This window comes from Canis lupus, chromosome 36 (genome assembly GCF_048164855.1).
Source record: "Canis lupus baileyi chromosome 36, mCanLup2.hap1, whole genome shotgun sequence".
Classification (NCBI taxonomy): Eukaryota; Metazoa; Chordata; class Mammalia; order Carnivora; family Canidae; genus Canis; species Canis lupus.
This window is the reverse complement of record NC_132873.1, coordinates 19,692,066-19,716,097: the sequence shown is the minus strand read 5'-3', so window position 1 is coordinate 19,716,097 and position 24,032 is coordinate 19,692,066. Positions and strand designations below refer to the sequence as shown.

At 39.5% G+C, this 24,032-nt stretch overlaps 1 protein-coding gene across 10 annotated transcripts in view; it reads left to right on the top strand.

Annotated features, from left to right (window-relative positions):
* KIAA2012 (KIAA2012 ortholog) overlaps positions 1 to 24,032 on the top strand; it is a 130,364-nt gene that overhangs the window by 75,735 nt on the left and 30,597 nt on the right. For 9 of the 10 annotated variants that reach the window (XM_072812716.1, XM_072812717.1, XM_072812723.1 and 6 more), the window contains 5 exons: positions 1,923 to 1,992; positions 18,130 to 18,220; positions 20,265 to 20,421; positions 22,286 to 22,400; positions 23,565 to 23,899. In XM_072812716.1, the coding sequence (XP_072668817.1) occupies positions 1,923 to 1,992; positions 18,130 to 18,220; positions 20,265 to 20,421; positions 22,286 to 22,400; positions 23,565 to 23,899 (768 nt within the window). The remainder of the gene's footprint in view (positions 1 to 1,922; positions 1,993 to 18,129; positions 18,221 to 20,264; positions 20,422 to 22,285; positions 22,401 to 23,564; positions 23,900 to 24,032) is intronic. The other variant, XM_072812719.1, reaches the window with a different exon arrangement.

Genomic DNA, 24,032 nt, shown 5'->3' with positions numbered 1-24,032 from the left:
AGAGATTACTATAGGGATCACAAAAATAAATAAATAAACTTAAAAAGCCAAAAAAGAAAGAAAGAATTTACCTGCTCTGGCTCTTTTTTTCTAAAAATTTATTTATTCAAATAATCTCTACATCCAACGTGTAGCTTGAACTCAGAACCCTGATATCAAAAGTCACACGCTCTTCCAACTGAGCCAGCCGGGTACCCCAGCTCTTGCTCTTTTATGTCAGAATGTCTCATTGGCTACAAACACGAAGCTAACCAGTAAGAAACACACAAGATAAAAAGCCCCAGAGTAAGAAGAGAATGTCAAACAAAGTAGCAGATAATTCATTGTCTCTTCCCAAAGCAGTATGGATATTTGATAACAAGGTGGAAAAATTGATTGTCACTAAAGATTGAGGAACTTTAGTCCTAGGAGAGACTTCCAGGGTTTTCCATATCTAGTTCCTTCTCTATAACTCAAATGAAGCTGTGGATTCAGCAGAGATCCCAGTGACAAAGGCCAAGAGCTGGCTTCATCAGACACATGTGGCTTTACTTAAGTCATTGACTACCTGCCACATCACTTTGGCTACCAACAAGTTGCTCTTCTAATAATGCTCTAGAGGACAATGGTGACTGTCAGTCTTGGCTACATATTGGAATCAACCAAGAAGCCTTAAAAATGCTCTAGTTCCAGAAAGTTTAACTATTGTTTGAGGGTCAATACTGGGAATCATACTTATATATATATATATATATATATATATATATATATATATATATATATATTTAGATTTTATTTATTCATGAGAGACACAGAGAGAAAGAGAGAGAGAGAGGCAGAGACACAGGCAGAGGGAGAAGCAGGCTCCACGCAGAGAGCCTGATGTAGGACTCGATCCCCGGACCCCAGGATCATGCCCTGGGCCAAAGGCAGACGCTAAACCGCTGAGCCACCCAGGGATCCCCTGGAAATCATACCTTTTAAAGTTCCGCAAATAATTCTAACTGTGCAGCCAGAGTTGAGAACCACTGTTATGGAGACTTCTAGATTGTGGACTGCACAGTTTGTATGACTGGGAGAAAGAAGGAAGAGGGGATTAGATATGATAAGAAACCATATCCATGGTAATCCTGGAAACTCGACAGAAGGCCAACCTGACGCTTTTGCTTCCCTGCCTTAAACCCTCAGTACCTTCCATTTGTTCTCAAGATAGAGACCAAAGCCCTTAATCTACCCATCTTCAAGGCCTTGGGATTCTGATTCATCCCACCTTTTCCATTCTTTCAGCATCTGCTATCATTGCACCAGTCATGTATCAAGTCCCTAGAGGTACCTTGTTTCTTTTGAGAGTTGGCTTTTGGGTGTGGCATTCTTCTCCACCACCCCACAACCTCCCCCCCAACCAGTTAAGGCCAGCATGGAACCCTGTGTACATGAATAGGCAAGCCTCCCACAAGAAAAGTACCACTAGGGCAGCCCGGGTGGCTCAGCGGTTGAGTGACTGCCTTTGACCCAGGGCCTGATCCTGGAGACCCGGGATCGAGTCCCACATCGGGCTCTCTGCATGGGGCCTGTTTCTCCCTCTGCCTGTGTCTCTGCCTCTCTCTGTCTCTGTGTCTCTCATGAATAAATAAATAAAATCTTTAAAAAAAAAAAAAAAAAAGAAAGCAAATTGTATTTGCCTTAAAAAAAAAAAAAAGAAAAGAAAAGTACCACTAAAACCCCAGTAGTGCTCAACACTGTAGCTAAGCCCACCTGGCTCTTTAGGGCTATTCACACTGGTACTAGACTTCTTGGACACTGTAAGTTAAAATAAGTTGACAAAAAGGAGAAAAAACAACTAAGAAAACTGGATTTCCTTTTACCAAAGGGCACAGACCACAGGAGTATTTGCCTTTATTTTTGTCTTATGTACTTTTTTTTATTATGTATTAAAATCATAGGAAAATGGAGATGAACTGGACTATCATGAAGAACCAGGAGAACCCCTCAGAGAAAATCAAGACACCCAAGGTAGAGATGACTGGATTGGTTTTTAAATCTTGTCACAATAATTGTCTGATGAGGTTTGCACTGGTTCAAAGATGTTAATGCAGAATGACCCTTCCATTTCCTATCAGAGCTAGAAGTCAGAAAACATACCAAAGTGCTGAATTCAGACTCTGATTGATCTTAGTGCATCACAAACCGACTGATGATAACACACTTTTATATCCTTAGACTTACTGAGAGATTTCTTTCCTGCCAGAGGCCGCAGATTGATGGAGGAGAGTGGAGACTCTGGGACATCACAAAAAGGCTACTCAGGCACTTCAACTTCTCTGTTCTTCCTGCTTTCACAGGGACTTGGATATGCAGGTTCAGGAGCTGAGGGTTCCCTGCCTAGAGTGTTAATATTCCAACAGAGGGGAGGGGGACCAGTGTCTTTAGAGACCCAGGCCTGTTACCCACCACCTGGGTAACCAGAGTTGTGTGAGTGCGGCTTCCTCCAAAAATGATGCTGCATTTAATAATGTTGATTCTAGGAAACACTGGGCCCAGAACTGGGCTTTTTGGCATCGTTCATATTCCCTGAGCTAGACTCAGATCTCTTCCCAGGGGGCACATGTGCATCTGTGTGATGCTACAGTTGGGTAGACCCAAGTAGCAGAACAGTTCATTATCCTCATTGCATCTTGCAGGAGTGGAGACTGATATGTGAGAGATTCTTGTGTTTTCAAGGGGTGGATACTGTGCTAGCCAGAAAGATTTGTTTGTTGTTTGCTGTACAATGGCATCCAGCAGAGAGAGCAAATAGGGGCCTGTGCTCTGCTCCCAAAGCTATGCACCTCTGGACTGGGAGGTATCCACACAGTGGGGGTTCCTTTTCCTACTCAGCCCTTCTACTGGGGCACCTTGCTTGAATTTACATAGGTGCTCTATATAGGCTAGCTACAGCAGCTCTGAGCAGCTGAGTGGAGGACATGGGTCCTGAAGTTGGACTACCTCAGCCTTAACCCCACTATGCCTCAGTGTCCTTAACTGTAGCTGATTATACTTCATTCATAAGGTTGCATGAGAAATAAATGAAGTAATTCATACACAATAGCCCTTTAACAAATATTTATCTTGACTTGGATATCATAATGATTAAATATCTACCTTCTCATGGTCACAGTTTATCAACCGGTGAAATGACACCTCGACTCTCCCTATCTCCTCTTGAATCCATGAAGTGAAGAAAACCATGAGAGCTCATTAAGGATAAATGTGCAAAATCATGCATTTGGGATTTCACCCTAAACTTGGTATCTTTCTGCTTACATCTTTTACTATTTCTTTCAGTTGATATTCTAGACAAAAATGATGTTTATGGCCATTTTAAAAGGTATCATTGCTGGGTGCCTGGGTAGCTCCATCGGTTGAGCATAGGGCGCTTGATTTCAGCTTGGGTCATGATCTCAATAGGATCAAGCCCCACATAGATCTCTGCACTGAGTGTGGAGCCTGTCTAAGATTCTCTCTCTGTCCTTCCTTTGCTCCTCATCCCCACCCCTGCACATGTGCTCTCTCTCTCTCAAAAAAATTTTTTAAACATTTCATTGCTTCTGCATATCATACAATAAAATATTATGGTAGCCCAATTTCTGAGCTTGGTCAAGCTTTGAAGCAGAATTTTGCTAAAATAAGTCTCCTATCCACTCCATTTTCTAAGCTGAGTGATAGTAGCCAAGGAAACATGCTCCAGTCTTCAGACCTTTCATATTATAAGTCACATATGCAGAATGTGAAGACTGATGAGACTCCAAGATCTTGGCCAAGTGCAGTGGAGGTTTTAGGCAGTGCAGAACATGGCCAAATCTAAGCAATGACCAAGTCAGTCGAAACAGATTTCCTGTCTCATGACGGAGGGACAGGCTCCAGCTGAGTTCCATAAAGGTTATCCAGACAGTCTTTAATGCAGTGAAATATCACTGCAGAAAATTGAAGAAGGCATTTGCCTGTCCTGAATGATAAATGCTAAAGTTTAAAAAGGATTTCAAATCTATGAAGAAAGAAAAGGCGGCATGCCAAGGAAATTTTTTTTAACTATTTAAGGATCAATCTTCCCCTTATAGGTCTTACATCTAATTGCCACGATTTGTTTTTCTGTGCTAAATTAAGCAGTGATCTTTGTGTGTTTAAATTATGAGCAGTGAGCAGTACGATGCCCACTGAGAATATCTTAAGTTTTAGACTCGTAAGATTACCAAATGCAAGTTTTCACCAGACGTATCAAATTGGCAACTTCCAAATCAAAGAGGGTTTGGAAAATTGCTCATGTTAAATACAAAACTTTCCTTTCCACCTCTTTTCCCCACTCTCAGAGCCCAAAGAAAGAAAAAAAAATCAATTGTTATTTATTATTTCCTAGGCCAGCGGGCTTTAAACTTCAGTGTGCATCAGAACCACCTGAGAGGGGCACTTGGGTGGCTCAGTGGTTGAGCATCTGCCTTTGGCTCAGTTTGTGATCCAGGAGTCCTGGCATCAAGTCCCACATCAAGCAGCCTGCTTCTCCCTCTGCCTATGTCTCTGCCTCTCTCTCTCTCTCTCTCTCTCTCTCTCTATGTCTCTCATGAATAAATAAAATATTTTTTTAAAAAAAGAACCACCTGAGAGGCTAGTTAAAATAGACTTAGGTACCCTGTCCCCAGAGTTTCTGATTAGATCTGAGTTGAGGTCATAGAATTTGTAATTTTAGTAAGTTCACTGGTGATGCTAATGGTCGTGGCACAGGGACCACACTTTAAGAATCACTGCCCTGGGCCTTGCTTCTAGAATTTATTTCTCTAAATTTAAGTGACCGGATTTGATCTGTTTGTTTGAAAATAATGGGGGTAAAAGTAGTGGGAGAGCTGTCAAGGCTGCATCACAGTGATCAAGAGCACTGACAGCAAGTCTGATTCCCTGGGTTCAGGTCCTCATGTCCCCACTTACTACTGCATGCACTTGAGTATGTTACCAAACTTCTCTAGGCATCTTTTTCTTCATCTGTAAAATAGAGGTACTAATACTACTTATCTCATGAGGTGACTGAGAGACAAAGGAGTAAATACATTTGATGTGCTTATAAGAGTGCCTGGCATACACTAAGTGGTCATTAAAGGCTAGCTATTAGTCTATTTCTTTAAAAAAACTTTAATTTAAGGGCACCTGGGTGACTCAGATGGTTAAACATCTGCCTCCAGCTCAGGTCATGATCCCAGGACCCTGGGATCAAGCCCCATATCAGGCTCCCTGCTTACTGGGGAATCTGCTTCTCCCTCTGCGTCTGCCTCTCCCCTTGCTTTGCTCTCTCTCTCTCTTAAATGAAAAATAAAAAATCTTATTTACTCATGAGAGAGACACAGAGAGAGGCAGAAACATAGGCAGAGGGAGAAGCAGGCTTCTTGCGGGGAACCTTTGCAGGACTCAATCCCAGGATTCCTGGACCACCACCTCTGCCCAAGGCAGATGCTCAACCACTGAGCCACCCAGGTGCCCCTAAAAACCTTTATTTACTTATTTGTTTGTTTATTAGATTTATTTATTTATTTATTCATTCATTCATTTATTCATTCATGAGAGACACACACAGAAGCAGGCAGAGACACAGGCAGAGGGAGAAGCAGGCTCCATGAAGGAAGCCCAACGTGGGACTCAATCCTGGGTCTCCAGGATCACGCCCTGGGCTGAAGGCGGCGTTAAACCGCTGAGCCACCCAGGCTGCTCAAAACCTTAATTTAATAGCCATAAGTTGTACCTTATCAGGAGAGACTAGTTCTAAGCTGATACTGTGATGATTACTTTCTAGATCAATCTCAATGACAGGGGGGCTTGATTTTGGGGGACTGATTGTGTCCTCGGTGTAAGTCCTTTCACTTAAGGCCAAGTGTGGGCAGCAACCTAATCTGAATGAACAGTCCTGCCAGGCTCTGCATTTTGTGAAAGGCTATGTGGCAGCAGTGACATAACCCCTTAGAATGTGGCAGAATTTTAGATATTCTTAGGAGGAGGGGGAGATCTGGGGAGCTCTGCATGACATGCAGGGGGTCCCTAATCAGTAGTCTAAAACAATGGGGAGAAAAGACAAAAGGCAAGTGTTACAGAAACCCTTAGAAACCAGTGAGCCATTTTTATTCTACAAGGGAAAAAAAGGTTCAGAGTATTATTGTTTTATTCAAGAGATGGATGTGTGGTAGTTAGGATATTGATATAACCATTCTAACAAAGACCAAGATAAAGTGACTTCAAGTAAGATGAAAGGTTTATTTTTCTCCCATGGAGAAGTCCAAGCTGGTAGGCAAGGGGTAGGACAGCTCTGCCCCCAGCTTCCTTCTCTCTGCTATCCCCTTTGGCTGTTTCCTTCTCTACGTGGTCAGAGTTGGCTCAACATTTCCTCACCCTGAGGACAGGAGAGAAAACATCAGTGTTGGATTCACAGCTGCCTTGTAGGAACACAAATCTCCTAGGTGGCCCACCTAGCTAGGGGAGGTTTGAAGGCCTTTCCTGACTCTAGGAATAAACAGCTCCAGAAGGACCAAATATGATGACTTCCCAACCTGTGCAAAGAAGTAAGGAGTAGCCAGTGTTGCAAAAATTTCTCTAAAGCTATGGAAAAAATAGAGAGATCAGAGGTGTGTGCCCAGGAGTTGAGACAGTGCCACTGTCCCAGAATCTACATCCTGGAAAGTGCAACCCCTGCAAAGAGCTGCCACCTGATGTCATTCAGGGCTCCTTGATCATTGATTTGCTCCACACGAGGCCTACGCAGTCACTGCACACTGCCAGGCTCTGCGATCTGGGGCCCCGGCACTGGGTTCAGAATAATCTGCTAGTTCTTAACAGCCTGGATGGCCTACGCACTCTGTTACTGCTTTATTTTTTTTCCTTCTGGAAAGTATTTCAAAGTCTTCTTCTATGGTGGGAAGTAATACATCCTTAAGAATGTTTCTGGCTCGTTCCACTTAACCCAGAATGGAAACCCCAGGGAAGTCCCCAGAATCCCAGAACACAGCTGTTGCCCCTTGATCCTGAAAATTCTCTTCACCTTCCAGGAAGTAAAGGCTATTTCCAACTTGAGAACCAAATTTATCAAAACCAAAAAGCAGTTGAAACAACCACATTCTAAGAGGTTATGTTACTGTTGTTGCCACACATAGCCTTTCATAGAATGCAGAGGCTGGCAAGACTGTTCGTTCAGATTGGGTCTGCTGCCCACACTTGGCCTTAAGTAAAAGGACTTACACAGAGGACATAATCAGTCCCCCCAAACCAAGCCCCCTGACATTGAGATTGATCTAGAGACAAGGACAACATAAGAAAAGAAATTGATAGACCAATCTTGCTTATGATCAAAGATGCAAAACTCCTAAATAAAATATTAGCCAATCAAATCCTTAAGTTTCTATATTAAATATATATTTTATGATATATGGTATGTACATATGTATGTATATATACGTATGTATGTATGTATGACTGAATTTGGTTTATCCCAGAAATTCAAAGATGGCCTAACATGGGAAAGTCTGTTTATGTAATTCACATCAAGAGATTAAAGGAGAGGGACACCTGAGTGGCTCAGCAGTTCAGCGCCTGCCTCTGGCCCAGGGCATGGTCCCAGGTTCTCCGGGGTTCAAGTCCCACATCAGGCTCCTTGCATGGAGTCTGCTTCTCCCTCTGCCTGTGTCTCTGCCTCTCTCTCTCTCTGTGTGTGTCTCTCATGAATAAATAAATAAATAAATAATCCCCAAAAAGAAAGGAGGTTAAAGGAGAAAAACCTTAGGGTCATCTCAATAGATACAAAAGGAAAAATAAATTTATGACATTTGCCCATTAATGATTTAAAATTATCAGACTGGGAACAGAGGAAGACTTGCTGATTTTAATTTTTTTTTATTTTTATTTTTTTATTCATAGAGATGCAGAGAGGCAGAGACACAGGCAGAGGGAGAAGCAGGCTCCATGCAGAGGGCCTGACGTGGGACTTGATCCAGGGTCTCCAGATCATGCCCTGGGCCACAGGTGGCTCTAAACCGCTGCGCCACCAGGGCTGCCCAAGACTTCCTGATTTTAATGAAGAGAGTCTACCAAAAACCTACAGTAAACATCATACTTTAATGGTAGAACTTTAAAAGCTTTCTTTAGAGAAAGCATTAGGATAAGGATGTCCTCTGCCATTGCTTCTATTTCAACATTGTGGTAGCGCAGTAGAGAAATAAAAAGAAAGAAAAGGACAGAAAGGAAGAAATGACGCTGTCATTATTCCCAGACAATAGTATTACTTAGATGGAAAAATCCAAGGGCATCTACAGACAAATTATTAAAAGACAAACAAAAATTCAGCAAGATGACTAAATATAGATCAATACACAAAAATCAATTGTGGAAAAACAATAGTGTTCAAAACATAAAGCACAATTTAAAATTTAATTTTAAGATTATTGTTATTATGGAAAACCCCTAATATACAGAAAGACAAACAGAGCAGCACAAGAATCCCACATGCCCATCTCCTGGACAATATTGTTCACCCACATCCCCAATTCCTCTCTTCCGTACTATTTTGAAACAAATTTTCCAGGCTTATATCATGTTACCTATATACACTTGAGTACATACCTCTAAAAAAACAAGAAAAGACACTTTTGACATAACCATAATACCGCCATTTCACCTAAAAATTAAAACTATTAATATAATTGAATATTCTGTTTTTTCAATGCCATAATTGTCTCATTATAATTGCTTTAGAATTTGTTTGCAGTAGGTTGGTGTGGCCTTCATATCTCCTTTAATTTATAGGGTCCCTTCCATTTCTTTTTTTCCCCCCTCTTTTAGTGTATTTTTAGGAAATCAAGTCACTTGTCCTATGGAGTTTCTCACAATCTAGATTTTGCTGTTGCTTCCTCATGGTATAGTATTTCTCTGTCATCTGTATTCCCTGTAAATTAGTACTTGGCTCCTCAGACTTGATCAGATTCAAGTTTGGTGTTTCCTTTTGGCAAGACTATTTCATGGAAGGCATTGTGTTCTTCCATCAGGAGACATAATGTTTGCTTGTTCTCTTTGCAAGGCCAACAGCTACAGATCCATTCATTCATTAGAGGCTTCAAAATAGAGTTACTGAAATTCTTTTTTTTTTTTTTAAGATTTTATTTATTTATTCATGAGAGACACAGACAGAGTGGCAGAGACACAGGCAGAGGGAGAAGCAGGCTCCCTGTGGGGACCATGCCCACACAGGACTCAATCCCGTGTCTCCAGGATCCGGCCCTGGGCTGAAGGCGGTGCCAAACTGCTGAGCACCCGGGCTGCCTGAGTTACTGAAATTCTATCATTCTTTCTCCACTTATTAGTTGGAAACTCCTACCAGAAGGAACAAAACAACTTTCCTCTTCTACTAGGAAGGCAGGATAAATGTAGTTTTTAAATATAATATATATGTATAGTAAATATATCTTACAAATAAATATAAAAAACGATATGTGAGACTCTTGAAGAAATTATAAAATGTTGTTCAATTAAATGAAAATAGACCAAAACAAATATAATATTCTATATAAGGCTGTATATAATGTTCATAAATAGGAAAATGACACTTCTCCCTAAATTAATCTGTAAATTCAGTGCAATTACAGTTTTTTTTTTTTACATCTCCAGCTGGGTTTTGATGGAACATGATAGGTTGATCAAAAATTCAAAAATTCAAAAGGGGCCTAAAATAATCAATAAAATTTTTGAAGAAAAACAAAGAGGCCTAATACTATAATATCAAAAATCACTTTAAAGTCACATGAGGGACACCTGGGTGGCTCAGTGGTTAAGCATCTGCCTTCGGCTCAGGTCATGATCCTGGAGTCGGAGGATCAAGTCCCACACCGGGCTCCCTGTGGGGAGGCTACTTCTTCCTCTGCCTGTGTCTCTGCCTCTGTCACTGTGTCTCTCATGAAGAAATATATAAAATATTTTTTTAAGTAATAATAAAGTCATATGATATTGGCTTAGGGATAACAGAAGAAAATTGAGAATCCATTCTCAGTTAAGTGGGTGAGAATACACCCATATATGGAAACAATACATGGCAAAAGTATAAAGAACAGGCTATTTTTCACTATATAATTTTGAGAAAACTGGTTATCCGATTTTTAAATCTTTACCTCAAAAAATATCAGATGTATTTTTTAAAAAAATTTTTTTAAGATTTTATATTTAAGTAATCTCCACACCCAACATGGGGCTTGAACTCACAACCCCAAAATCAAGAGTCTCATGCTCTTCCAACTGAGCCAGCCAGGCACCCCTAAAAAAGCAAAATTTTTAAACTGTTTTAGAAGAATATGTTTATGAATTTGAGAAAAGTAAAAGCTTCCTACCCATGATTCAAAACATAAACCATAAAGAAAATTATTGACAAATCTGGCTATATTAAAATTTAAAGTTTTTGAGAAGACAGCAAAAACAAAGTTGAAAGACAAATCACAGGGTTCCTGGCTGGCTCAGTCAGTAGAGCATGCAACTCTTGGTCTTGGGTTATGAGTTCGAGCCCCACATTGGGTGTGGAGATTACTAAAAAATAAAATAAATAAAATCTTAAAAAAAAAAAGACAAATCATAGACTAAAAGACAATATCTGCAATGAATAAAACCAAGAAAGTATTAGTATCCAAAATGCAGCAAGAACTGCTACAAGTAGAGAAGGAAAAGACAATCAACCCAAATGAAAAATAGCTAAGAGATAAGAACAGGCAATTAACAGACAGGAATCCTAAGCAAATGGCCATGTAAAAAAAAGTCAACTTTAAGGGTGCGTGGGTGGCTCAGTCAGTTAAGCCTCTGCCTTTGGTTCAGGTCATGATTTCAGGGTCCTGGAATCAACCCCCACACTAAACCCGCATCAGGCTCCCTGATGAGGGGGGTGTCTGTTTGTCCCTCTTCTGCCCCTCTGCACTGCTTGTGCTATTTCTAATTGCTCTGCTCTCTCTCAAATAAAATCTTTAGGAAAAAAAGCCAACTATGCTGGTAATTAGGAAAGTTCAAATTAAAACAGAAATATTTCATTTCATATGTATATCAGGTTAGCAAAAATTTTAAAGTCTGTGAACACCCATCATTGATGAGGATATGGAGTTTTAGAAATTCAGAGCAATTTGGAAATATCCAATAAATTGAAGTTGCATGTACCTTGCTACTCAACAATTTGATTCCCATGTATACCTTAGAGAAACTCTGTCATGTATCAAAAGTGACTTATTCATGAAGGTTCATTGCAGCATTGTTTGTAATCACAAAAAATTGGAAATAATTTAAAAAGCCATCAGCAGGGATCCCTGGGTGGTGCAGTGGTTTAGCGCCTGCCTTTGGCCTAGGGCACGATCCTGGAGACCCAGGATCGAGTCCCACGTCGAGCTCCTGGTGCATGGAGCCTGCTTTCCCTCTGCCTCTCTCTCTCTCTCTCTCTCTGTGTGACTATCATAAATAAATAAAAATTAAAAAAAAAAAGCCATCAGCAGCAAAATGGATAAATAAATTGTGGTATGTTTATATGATGAAATAGGGATCCCTGGGTGGCGCAGCGGTTTAGCGCCTGCCTTTGGCCCAGGGCGCGATACTGGAGATCCGGGATCGAATCCCACGTCGGGCTCCCGGTGCATGGAGCCTGCTTCTCCCTCTGCCTGTGTCTCTGCCTCTCTCTCTCTCTGTGACTATCATAAATAAATAAATAAATAAATAATAAAAAAGTTATATGATGAAATAGCGTTAGCTTAAATGAATGGAAACTATATGTATTATGAATCACAAAAACAAAATGCTAAGCAAAATAAGTTGCAAAATTTCTATAAATGATACTATTGATACAAGGATTTAATGGGTAAAATACTATCATGTTGTTTATAAGTGCATGTATACTGTGGCAAAGATATAAACATATGCCTGAGGACTCTGTAGGAGAAGAAAAACTTTTCCTTGACCCTCTTAGAGTCCCTGGCTAGGTCTAAAGATTTAACTGACACAGATTTAAGAGGAGAAAAGCACACAAATTTATTTAATATAAATTTTATGTGATATTGGAGCCTTCATAAGAAAATCAAGACCCAAAGAAATGGTTAAGTCTGTTTTTTTTTTTAATATTTTTTATTTTAAAATAATCTCTACACCCAACATGGGGCTCAAACTCACAATTCCCAAATGCTCTGCCAACTGAGCAAGCCAGGCACTCCAAGCCTGAGTAGTTTTTTTTTTTTTAAGCCTAAGTAGTTTTATACTAGGTTTGATGAAGAGTGGAAAGTTGTGGGAAAATATGATACAACTTGAAGGGAATGAGCTAAAGGTAATAAATTAGGAGAAACTTAACAAGGCCTGCTTATTTGGATTCCTCTTAAAGTTTCTCAATCTTCAGAGAAAAGGATGCCTCTTTCCTCTGGGGGGCATTTTTGGGGGCATCTCTCAGATGTGGGTTTTTTTTTTTAAGATTTCATTCATTCATTCATTCGTTTGAGATAGAGCACACGTGGTAGGAGGGGACGGGGAGCAAAGGAAAAGGGAGAAGCTGACTCCTTCCTGAGCAGGGAGCCAGATGCTGGGCTCCGGGCTTCATCCCAGGACCCTGAGATCATGACCTGAGCGGAAGGCAGATGCTTATAACCTGCTTCTGGGGAGAAGGGTACAGTGGCCCAAGAATCTTTCCTTCACCTTCTGTTCCTCAAATTCCTTCAGCTTATTAATATTTAATATGCAAAGGTACCATATTTTGGGGCAGTGTGTTCAGTTGACAAACACCAAGTTTAAGAGAATGGCTACCACTGCGGGGAGAGTGAGAGACCTGGGATTGTATCAGATACAATGAAGTCTTGGACTGTATGTGAAATGTTTTATTTCTTTAGAGAAAAAATGTGACTCAGATATGGCAAAATGTTAAGATTTCACAAAGCTGGTGGTAAGTACATCCGTACTCAGTATACAATATTTTTTTTTCCTATACTCTGCGTTCTTCAAATATTTTACAGATTTTTTAAAAGCAGTTGAAAGTTGTGACGCCTGGGTAGCTCAGCGGTTGAGCATCTGCCTTTGGCTCAGGGCCTGTCCTGTATCAGGCTCCCCTGCAGGGAGTCTGCTTCTTCCTCTGTCTCTCATGAATAAATAAATAAAATCTTAAAAAAAAAAAAAAAAAAACAGTGAAAAGTTCTACACAATTAGTCAAAGTACTGCCTTAGTTTTTTCTAATACTTCCTAAGTATCAGGTTATTATATTAGAAGGGGGGTGGCGGCCTCTTTTCTATGGTCCACCTCTCAGAGCTGATCGGGTTTCTTTTTTTTTTTTTTTTTTTTTTTTTTTTTCTGGGTTTCAATTCTAATCATTGTGGTCAAATTATACCAATGTAGAAACTCAGGTTTTGGGCAATACAAATGCGCCCCCTGCTGGTCCTGTAGTGCCCTGTCCCAAAGTTCAAAAGAGCTATGAAGAGAGCCCTGAATGTCTTCAGTAAAACAGGTTTTAGCCACAGATTTTAAGCCATGTTAGGGAATGGAACAGCCCTCCCCCACTCCCCAGAATTCCCCTTGTCACGAAGATACTTAAATCAGCTACAACTCTCTGTTAATACTGCACATCATCCAAGACAATATAAATTGCAAGGTACTACCCCAGTCAACCTTCTCAGTTTCCCTAACCACTTGTATATGAAAAATTTGGTCCCCATTGCTCGCTCTGGAGGTTGATGTGTGAGACAATAGATGCCAACCTTAAAATTTGTGAATGGCAGAAAAAAAAACAAGTGACAAAGGTGGTCTGCATGGGAAGGAGTGGGGGTGTCACGGACAACTTTGCCGAAAAAGGAATTAGCTGTGGTATTTAAGGGGATGATGTTGGTAGGATTACAGGTGAATTTTTTTTCTTTTCCAATCTTTCTTTAAAGTTATACCTTTAAATAAATAAACAAAATTGAGGAAAGTAAAGTAATTCACACAAGAATCTACACCTCAGAAAGGAGAGAAACCGAGTGGGAAAAAATTAGAGAGGAAGACAAACCATGGAAGAGTCCTAACTCTGGAAAACAAAGGGTTGCAGAAGGGGAGGTGAGAGGGAGGGATGGGGTAACTGGGTGACAGGCATTAAGGACAGCGTGTGATGAATTGAGCACTGGGTGTTATACTATATGTTAGCAAATTGAATTTTTTTTTTTAAGATTTTATTTATTTATTCATAGAGACAGAGAGAGAGAGGCAGAGACACAGGCAGAGGGAGAAGCAGGCACCATACAGAGAGCCCGATCTCTGGTCTCGATCCAGGGTCTCCAGGATCACGCCCTGGGCTGCAGGCGGCGCTAAACCGCTGCGTCACCGGGGCTGCCCAGCAAATTGAATTTAAATAAAATAAAAAAATTTTTAAAAGAATCTACTCAAAGAGAAAGAGAAATAGGAATTGAATATTAGAGTTTTCCTTTTAAAAAGTTTTTTATGTTTTGGTTTTGTTTTATTTAATGTTAATATCCATCTTCTCCAATAAAATTTAAGTTCCTGAGACTAGGAGATGTTTCTGTCCTACTCCCCAGTGTATTCCCAGGACCTAACACAGTTCCCAGCGTATAGTAAAAATCTAATAAGCATGTGATAAATGAAAGCAGTAAATGACGGTTTTCTCAGAGTATAAAATCGGTACAAATTTTCTGGGGAGCAATTTGGCAATAGACACTGTGCCTTAAAGACTGTATATCTTTTAATAATCATAGATGTGAACAAAGAGTAGGTCTTTTAATAATCAAAAACATTCCTTTCAAGGATATGTTATACAAAGTTCTTTATAATTATGAAAAACTTGTAACAGTCTGAATTTTAAAAGTTACATGATTGGTTAAGTCAGTTATGGTACATCTGTACAGTGAAATGCTATGCTGTTATTAAAATCATTTTTAGGGCAGCCCGGGTGACTCAGCGGTTTAGTGCCACCTTCAGCCCAGGGCCTAATCCTGGAGACCAGGGATTGAGTCCCACATCAGGCTCCCTGCATGGAGCCTGCTTCTCCCTCTGCCTGTGTCTATGCCTCTCTCTGTGTGTGTCTCTCATGAATATATAAATAAAATCTTTTTAAAAAATAAATAAAATCATTTTTAGGAATATTATATGAGAGATTATAACAAAGGTAAATTAAAATTATATATACATTATTTTTTAAATCTATGAGAATGACTATTATATATGCATGAAAGTACATCAAAATATTTGCATTAATTGTATGCGAGTGATCCTGGGTGAGATTTTTTGGTTGGTTCTTGTTTATTTTTACCAAGTGTCAACACTGTTTTAGGTACTTTATTTGTATTAATATTTTTTCTTGGGACTCCTGGCTGGCTCACTGGTTGACCGTCTGCCTTCAACTCAGCATGATCCCAGAGTCCCGGGATCAAGTCCCACATCAGGCTCCTTGCATGGAGCCTCCTTCTCCTCCCTCTGCCTACGTATCTGCCTCTCTCTCTCAGTGTCATGAATGATTAGGTGAAATCTTAAAAATATATTTTTTCTTTATTGAGGAATAGTTGGCATATGATAAATTATACTTATTAAATCTTATGATTAAGTACGTTTTTTAAAGTGTTAAATAATACTATATTTTTCCTATAAGACTTTAATGCAGTCAACTTCACTTTTTCTACTTTTTCTCAGGTTTTAATGACTTGTAGTTATTTGATAGGATACAAAATTAGTCAGCCAATTACTTTTCTTTCATTGAAACACTAAACATTGCTATGATTTGGGGTGTTTTCCCTAGTTTTATTGAGATATAATTGACAGATAACACTGTATTAGTTTAAGGTATACAATGTGATTTATATGTATATTGCAAAATTAATACCACAACAATTTATTAATATCCATCACCACACATAGTTACAATTGTCTTTTCTTACAATGAGAACTTTTAAGATCTACTAGGTAAGTTTTGATATGTGTATACTCCCATGAAGCCATCAACACAGTCAAGATAAAACATTCATGTTTTCCAAATATTTCCTCATGCTTCCCCCAAATCTAGCCTCCCTTGACGCTAGACAACCACTGATATGCTTTCTGTCACTATAGATTACTTTGCGTTTTCTAAAATTTTATATAATGGAATCATACCATTTGTACTTTCTTTTAGTCTAGTTTCTTTCATTTCACATAATTTTTTTGACATTTATACATATTGCTAAGTGTATTAATGCTTCATTTCTACTTACTGCTAAGTAGTATTGATTTGTATGTATACACTAGTTTGTTTATCCATTTGCCTGTTGATGGATATTTATTTGTTTGTTTATTATTTAATTCATGAGAGACACACAAAGAGAGGCAGAGACACAGACAGAGGGAGAAGCAGGTTTACTGCGGAGAGCCCAATGCAGGACTCGATCCCAGGACCCCGGGATCACAACCTGAGCTAAAGGCAGATGCTCAACCACTGAGCCACCCAGGCATCCCAATTAAAAATTTTTAAATTGAGATAAAATTGATAAATAACATCATATTAGTTTCAGGTATACACCGTAATAATTTGATATTTGCATACACCACAAAATGATCACCACAATAAGTCTAGTTATTATCTACAGTCATCATACAAAGTTACAAAAAAGTTTTTTTTCTTGTGAAGAGAACTTTCAAGATTCACTCTTGGCAGCTTTCAAATATGCTCTAAATATTATTGACTATAGTCACCATGCAATACATTACATCCTCATGACTTATTTATTTTATATATCTAAGTTTGTCTGCTTGATCCCCTTCACCCATTTCTCTCAGCCCCCTACCCTCTTCCCCTCTAGCAACCACCAATCTGTTGCCTGTACCTATGAGTTTTGTGTTGTTTGTTCATCTGTTTAATTTTTTAGATTCCACATATAAATGAAATCAGGCAGTATTTGTTTTTCTCTGACTTCTTTCACTTAGCATAATACCCTCAAGTTCTCTTCATGTCATTGCAAATGGCAAGATTTCCATTGTGTGTGTGTGTGTGTGCGCATACATGTATACACACCCCACACCTTCTTTATCCATTCATCCATCAGTGGACACTTAGGTTGTTAACATATTTTGGCTATTGCAGATAAGGCTGCCATGAACATAGGGGTGTATCTTTTTGAATTCGTGTTTTCATTTTCTTCAGGTAAATACTCAGATGTTAAATTGCTGGATAATATGTTGAAGAACCTGCATATTGTTTCCTATAGCAGCTGCACTAATTTACATTCCCACCAACAGTGCATGAGGATTCCCTTTTCTCCACATCCTTGTCAACACTTATTTCTTATCTTTTTTATACTAACCATTCGAATAAGTAGGAGGTGACATTTCATTGTGGTTTTGAATAGCATTTCTCTGATAATTAGTAATGTTGACCATCTTTTCATGTGCCTGTTAGCTGTCTTATGTCTTCTTTGGAAAAATGTCTGTTTAGATCCTCTTCCTATTTTTTAATTGGTTTAATTGTTTGGTTTTTTTGCTACTGAGTTGTAATGTCTGGGTTTTTTTAATCAATTTCATTTGCAATGTTATAACCACACTGGGGTTTTAAGAAGAAATTTAAACACACATAAATCTCCTAATCTAACATGTTATTTTCTTTTTCTGTTTTTTCTTCCAGCCCTTATTCATTTACATATATATTTTAAATAGTTCTAACAGACTGTTCTATAGTTTACATTTTTACTTCTTTATATCCTATTTTCCATATTGCTTATTATCTTTTAAACTAAATGTCAAATTAATGAATCATGAATTGTTTTCCCAATTTTCCATTGTTGAGTTGTTTCTACTTTTTCATTATTAATAACAAAGTTATAACAACTTTATACAAAAATCTTGTTCTTTTGAATTATTTCCTCATGATAAATACTCAGGAGTGAGATTCCTGACTAAAGACAAGAATATTTTTCTGGTTCTTGGTACATACTGTCATATCACTTTCCCAAAGAGTCTACTAATTTTAATTTCACTCGCTATGTGCCAGTACTGGTTTGTGCAGCATTTGCTAATTTTATAGGTATAACATACTTCATGGTGCTAATTTGCATGTCATTGACTACTAACCAGGTAGACATTTTCCCATGTCTGGGATTCTTGACTATATAATCTATTGTCCTTGGCTGTTAAGGATGCTCTTTGTCTTCACAGACCAGGAACTGAGGAGTATGACCCTTGACCCCCTTAGTGTTTCCATGGCTGAGCACATCCAGATCTCTGAGTCAGATACTATCCAAAAGACGTAAGTGTTTAAAGTTGTAATGACATAGACCACTCCACTTTTATTTCATTTTTCTTTGTTTTAAAGTAATCTTTACATCCATCCTGGAGCTTGAGCTTACGATCCCCAGATCAAGAATTACATTCTCTACTGACTGAGCTAGCCAGGTGCCCCTCATTTTTCTGTTTCTAATTGATTTCATTTATGTTTTTTCTAAGCATGACAATTCTTAGGATAATCGTACGCTCTAACAGCTGAAATTGTTGTCTAAGAAATAGATTCTTAGGACTGTATTATGAATGTTTCCTACTTCAACCATATTCTTTGGCTAGGTGGGTGAAGAGTGAAGTTTAGGGGCCCCTGGATGGCTCAGTCAGTTAAGCATCCGCCTTCAGCTCAGGCCATGATCCCAAGGTCCTGGGATGGAGTCCCATGACAGGCTCCCTGCTCATCAGGGAGTTTGCTTTTCCCTCTCCCTCTTCCACTCCTCCTTGCTTGTGCTCTCACTCTCTTTCTGTCAAATAAATCTTAAAAGAAAAATGAAGTTTAACAGTGTGGAAACAGCTTTCTCCATTTGTCTATATAGCTGAGAGCTACAGACATGCCTAGAAAAGTGAAGTCTGTCAACTCAACCATAGTTTCTCCTCTCAGCATTCACTCAGCTCTGGGTAAAATAATACTTAATAATACTAACACACATTCCTAACATGTAATAAATGCTTCCTATGTGCTCACTATGTGCTTACTTCAAGCTCATTGACCAACAGCTCAGCCAGTCAGCCCAACTCACTTGACCTAAGCCCTATTTGGCAGTGGCACCTGGAACAATAGCCTATTGTGACCTCCATCAGTGACTTGAGAACCTGCCCTCACCTGCCTTATGGTATAAGAATTCCCTCCTGGGTCAAAAAGGTTTTATGTTCCCTAGGAACAAAGAGAGAAAGGCACTATCTGGTAGGGAGGCAGATATCTGAAAAACTCTATTTTTAAAATTTTTATATCTCAGCTTTTTCCACAATGGATTTAAATGACTTACATCTTCATCACCAAGAAAAAGGTGAGATAACCAAAAAGAAATAAAAATTTAAGGCAGAGGAAAAGAAAAAAGAACATCAGCACTCCACAAAAGTCATTATAGCCATTGTGACTAAAGATCAAACTTTCAGATTTGATATAGAGATTCCTGAATGTGAAAGCAAAAACACAAAAAAGAAGCAACACAATCAGGTTTGTGATTCTCATTTGCCATGTACCTGTTCCTCAAGGGAAATGAATGTTTTCCTAGCACTAAATTCTAATGGTTACATCTTCTGTGGGTTTTTATAGAGTGACATTGAATGATTTAAAGACTCATATATTTACAGGAAATTCCATTTACCTCATTCAACAAATATTTCTCAAGTTTCTGTAGTAAGGCCCTGTACTAGCCCTGTACTAGCACAGCACAGTGAATATAATACGGATTTAGCTAAAAAATAAAATGTCCTGGCACCCAGGAGCTGCTGCTGCAGCTGTTACTAAAACCCACATGGTTGTTTCTTAGGGACCTTTTTACCCAGAGAAATTAAGTCTGTTTTCCTCAAGGCAGATAGTCAATTGACAGCAGTTCTACAAGGGATCACACAAACACAGCACATGACCTTTTGGTGGCTATATTTGATCAAGAATAGAATTCAGAGGGCATAAAAGAATGAATGGATAGTTGCATGTTCCTAAAACAGTCTTTCTTAAAGGTCATTTATTTTTCAGCTAAGCCTTTGATAGAAGAATTTCAGTTAGATAACCTGATGTCATTCAATTAAAGGCATAAACATGCAACTCTAGAGAGGCGAACTATTTCTTCTCTCTAAATTGAGGATTTAGCTGGAGAGAACCCCACAAGGGAAGACTCAACTTTCTACCCTCCCTTATTCAGGGAGGTGTTGAGAAAAAGAGGGTTGACCAAGTGTATAAAATGCCCATCATAGCACCACAGAGACAGAAACTCAATGTTTGTGCACTTCTCTTCCTTGTCCACCAGAGTTTTTTATTTAGTTTGGTCCTGTTGTTTTGCTTTTTCTTAAAGGGGCAGAGATTATGGTGTACACCATCTGCACAGAAGACTCCCAGGACACGAGTCCCCAGAGCAGTTGGGTCCTGTAGATGCATCTCTTCTCCCAAGAGGAAGAGAAGGGAAGAATGAACCAAGACTGTTCAACCAGCAGGTACTAGCCAACATCAATGTAAGTGTAAATATCTAGGAGCTTGGTCCAAAAGCTTGCTCCCGTCAGGCTACCATGTACACAAGGGGAACTGCAAAGGGGCAAGTGAGAACTGAAATCCAGTCTGAAGTCCATGGTTCAGTCATCGTTCCCTGCTCTAGCCATGGGCTGCATCCTTCTGAAGGATGGGGTGCTCATTTCTAATTCCTACTAAGATACTAAAAGGAAACTTCATCTTCCCTACACACCACTTCTGACACCAGATGTGTGGAGACTTTTCTTATATCAGTCAATCTCCAGCTCAAAGAACACCAACTAGATGTCCTACAGTTCAATTCTGACACTGCCTGGAGTTAGCACAGACCCCACAGGTTAAGGGCTTGGTCACATAAGACTTCCCCCACTTCAAACACCAGTCACAAGTCCCAGGTTGTCACCTATAAATAGAGGGTTCCCACAACCCCTTCCTCAGCTTTGATAATTTGCTAGAATGACTCACAAACCTCAGAAAAACATTTACTACAATTGATTTATTACAAAGGATTTTTTTTTAAGATTTTATTTATTTATTCATGAGAGACACACAGAGAGAGGCAGAGACACAGGCAGAGGGAGAAGCAGGCTCATGCAGGGAGCCTGAAGCGGGATTCGATCCCCGGTCTCCAGGATCAGGCCCTGGACTGAAGGCAGTGCTAAACCACTGAGCCACCCGGGCTGCCCGATTTATTACAAAGGATTTTTAAAAGATTTTATTGTTAAGTAATCTCTACAACCAACCTGGGGCTCGAATTTACAATCCCAGGATCAAGAGTTGCATGCTCCACCAATTGAGCCAGCCAGGCACCCCTTACAAAGGATATTTTAAAGGATACAATGAACAGCCAGATGAAGAGATACATAGAGCAAGGTCCCAAGGGTCCTAAATGCAGGCACCTCTGTCTCCATGGAGTTTAGAGTGTGCCATCCCCCTGGCATGTGGTTGTGTTCACCAACCCAGAAAGCAATCCAGACTCTTTTGGTTTAGGTTTTTATAGAGGTTTCATTACATAGGCACTGATTAGTAAAAGCATTGATTAAAGCATTGGCAAATGATTATTAACTTCTCCTCTGAGGTTAAGGGTGTTGGGCTGAATTTCTAACCCTCTAATATCATGGTTGATTCTCTTGATAACCAGCACCTCCTCCTTAGATGCTTTCCCAAATCACCTTATTAACACAGTCTCAGGTATGGTTGAAAGGGATTTCTTAATGAAAAACAAAAGCTACTCTTTCACCTTTATGCTCCAGAAATTACAGTGGTTTAATAAGTTCTGTGCCAGAGACCTGGGATGAAGACCAAATATTTTTTTCTTATTATGTCAAAATATCACAGGTACTGAGTGGGTAGCCATGGCCCTACTCTGCCCTCCTCTCTTAGGAGGAATTTCCATTGTTGTCTCAGCCTATGGGGAAATGTGAAGACTGACGTGGTTGTGGTCATCTGCTTGAGAAATTTCTGGAAAGTCAGCAATTGATGCAATAGTGAATAAATCTGACTTTGTTCTAAACTAAACATTAATTGTAGCAATAGCAATCTACCAAAGTTGAAAATTGCTTTACTTTGATCCAACTCTATAGATCACAATTTAGCACCAGAAAGGAGACATCCTAAAGTGTATTCTGTTCCTCTTTCCTCCAATGGCATTATACCTAGCAGTTTTAAAGGAAAGGCTGAACCTTAGGATTTCTGCACCAGCTCTAAGACTCCCTCTTCTGCTTCATGTGGAACCCACACAAATTCCATTCTAAACCATTCTGTTTTGTTCAACATAATCTTCCTTTGATGTTTTTTTCCCCTTGTTTTCTACACATATTATGATCCTCTTCCTTAATTTCTCACCTTTAGGAGATGGAGTTGATTGACAAAGCCAAGAGAAAGAAAAGAACCAAAACAGACAAGTCCAAGGTACCTAAGGAGAGGAGAGAAGGAAAGGTCCACAGGGAAGCAGAGGCTGTTGTTGGTAAGGGAGTGTGCCCTTGACCGACGACCCAGGAAAAGACACCTAATAGGGCTGGGACATGTCACAGAGATTCAGCATGAATCCAATGGGACAAACTCCCTGTTTTGAGTCTTTTTGACTATCTCTGGCTAAAGATGCTCTTGCAGCCTTACTTCATGTCAGTAGAGAAGAGAGGAAAGCAGGGTTTCCTAGAGACCTGTGATAAAGAGGAAATAATAATAATAATAATAATAATAATAATAATAGCAGCACCTATTTACTGACTACTCATTGTATTAGGAGCCCTGCATATATGACATCATGAAATCCCCAAAACATCTCCATAAAGCAAGCATTATTATTTCTGTGAGTTACTATCTGTCATAATTTAAGAATTGGGCAGTGAAAGCATTTAGGAAGCAAAAGGTTTTGGGTAGCTGAATGATTACCCCAGCTACCACTTTTCTTCTTGATTCCCTGTGTTGTACCTTCCAAGGAATTTAGATTCCCATGCTTCTGAAGACTTTCTTTAGTTTAAAATTTAGACCCATTCTTTCCTGGCCACATGATTTAGAAGACCCTCCAGATGAATCAAAGGCTGTCAGAAAGGATGACATTGGATTGTTTCCTGGGCCCAATCTATTTTTGAGATTTGCTTTTTAAAGTCTTGCTGACCTTACATTGTTATAGCCCATGACTTGGATTGCATTGGCAGGACTGGGGAAAGGAAATACTTGTGGTCCCCAGAGGCAAATTGAAGAAGAGTGCTTACAGTATGGAAGGCTTAAACTTTGCCAAGTTACAAAGCTGCAACCTCAACCCAGACTCTTGAGGCCTGACTTTCTGTCTGTGTCTGTTGTTTTCTCCTCTGGAGAGTCTTGCCTCTACCATAGGTCGGGGTGAAACAGAACTTTTTTAGTTGTAAGACTATTGAATTACAGTTGATCCAAATAGGATAAGGCAGTTTCTCAAAGGGTGGTCTATGGACAACCCTTCTCAAAACACTTGGAGTGGTCATTAAAATGCAGATTCCTACAGAATCAGACTCTAGGAGTGGAGCTCAGGAATCTGCACCCCAGGTGATTACATTGTACATGGAAGTTTAAAAGCTACTGAAAAGGATGCAGAGATCACATTTACTTAGCTACAACTCTGTCCCCAATTGTTCTTCTTTGCTTTCTCCAGGAAAGTCAAAGGAATCAAAGGCTGAAAAGAAATCAGAGCCAATTCCCAAAGAAAGAAAACCAACACCCAAAAGGAAAAGGACACAGAAGAAAAGGAATCTGGAAATAGCAAAGCTGAATGGGCCTGATGTCATTAACCCTAAGGAAACAGAAGACACTTTAGATAGAGGTTTCTCTCCTACAGATTCTGTTGTGGAGGACATTTGGTTTTCCCACAAGTATGATGCTCAGGAGAGCCAAGTGTCCATAGATGGAAGATCATCACCCACCCAGACTATACCTGTCACCGGAAACATGGAATCTAAAGAAGAAAGAAGTTATGAGGACCCTTCCAAAGTAAGGTCCAATATTCTCACCTCAGACAGAGAGATGTCTGTTCTTACTGGTATAAGAGATGGGAAAAATTGCTGTGAGTCATAGTGCAGTTACTCAAACAATGCTCTACATCACGGTTTTATTTTTTTTTAAT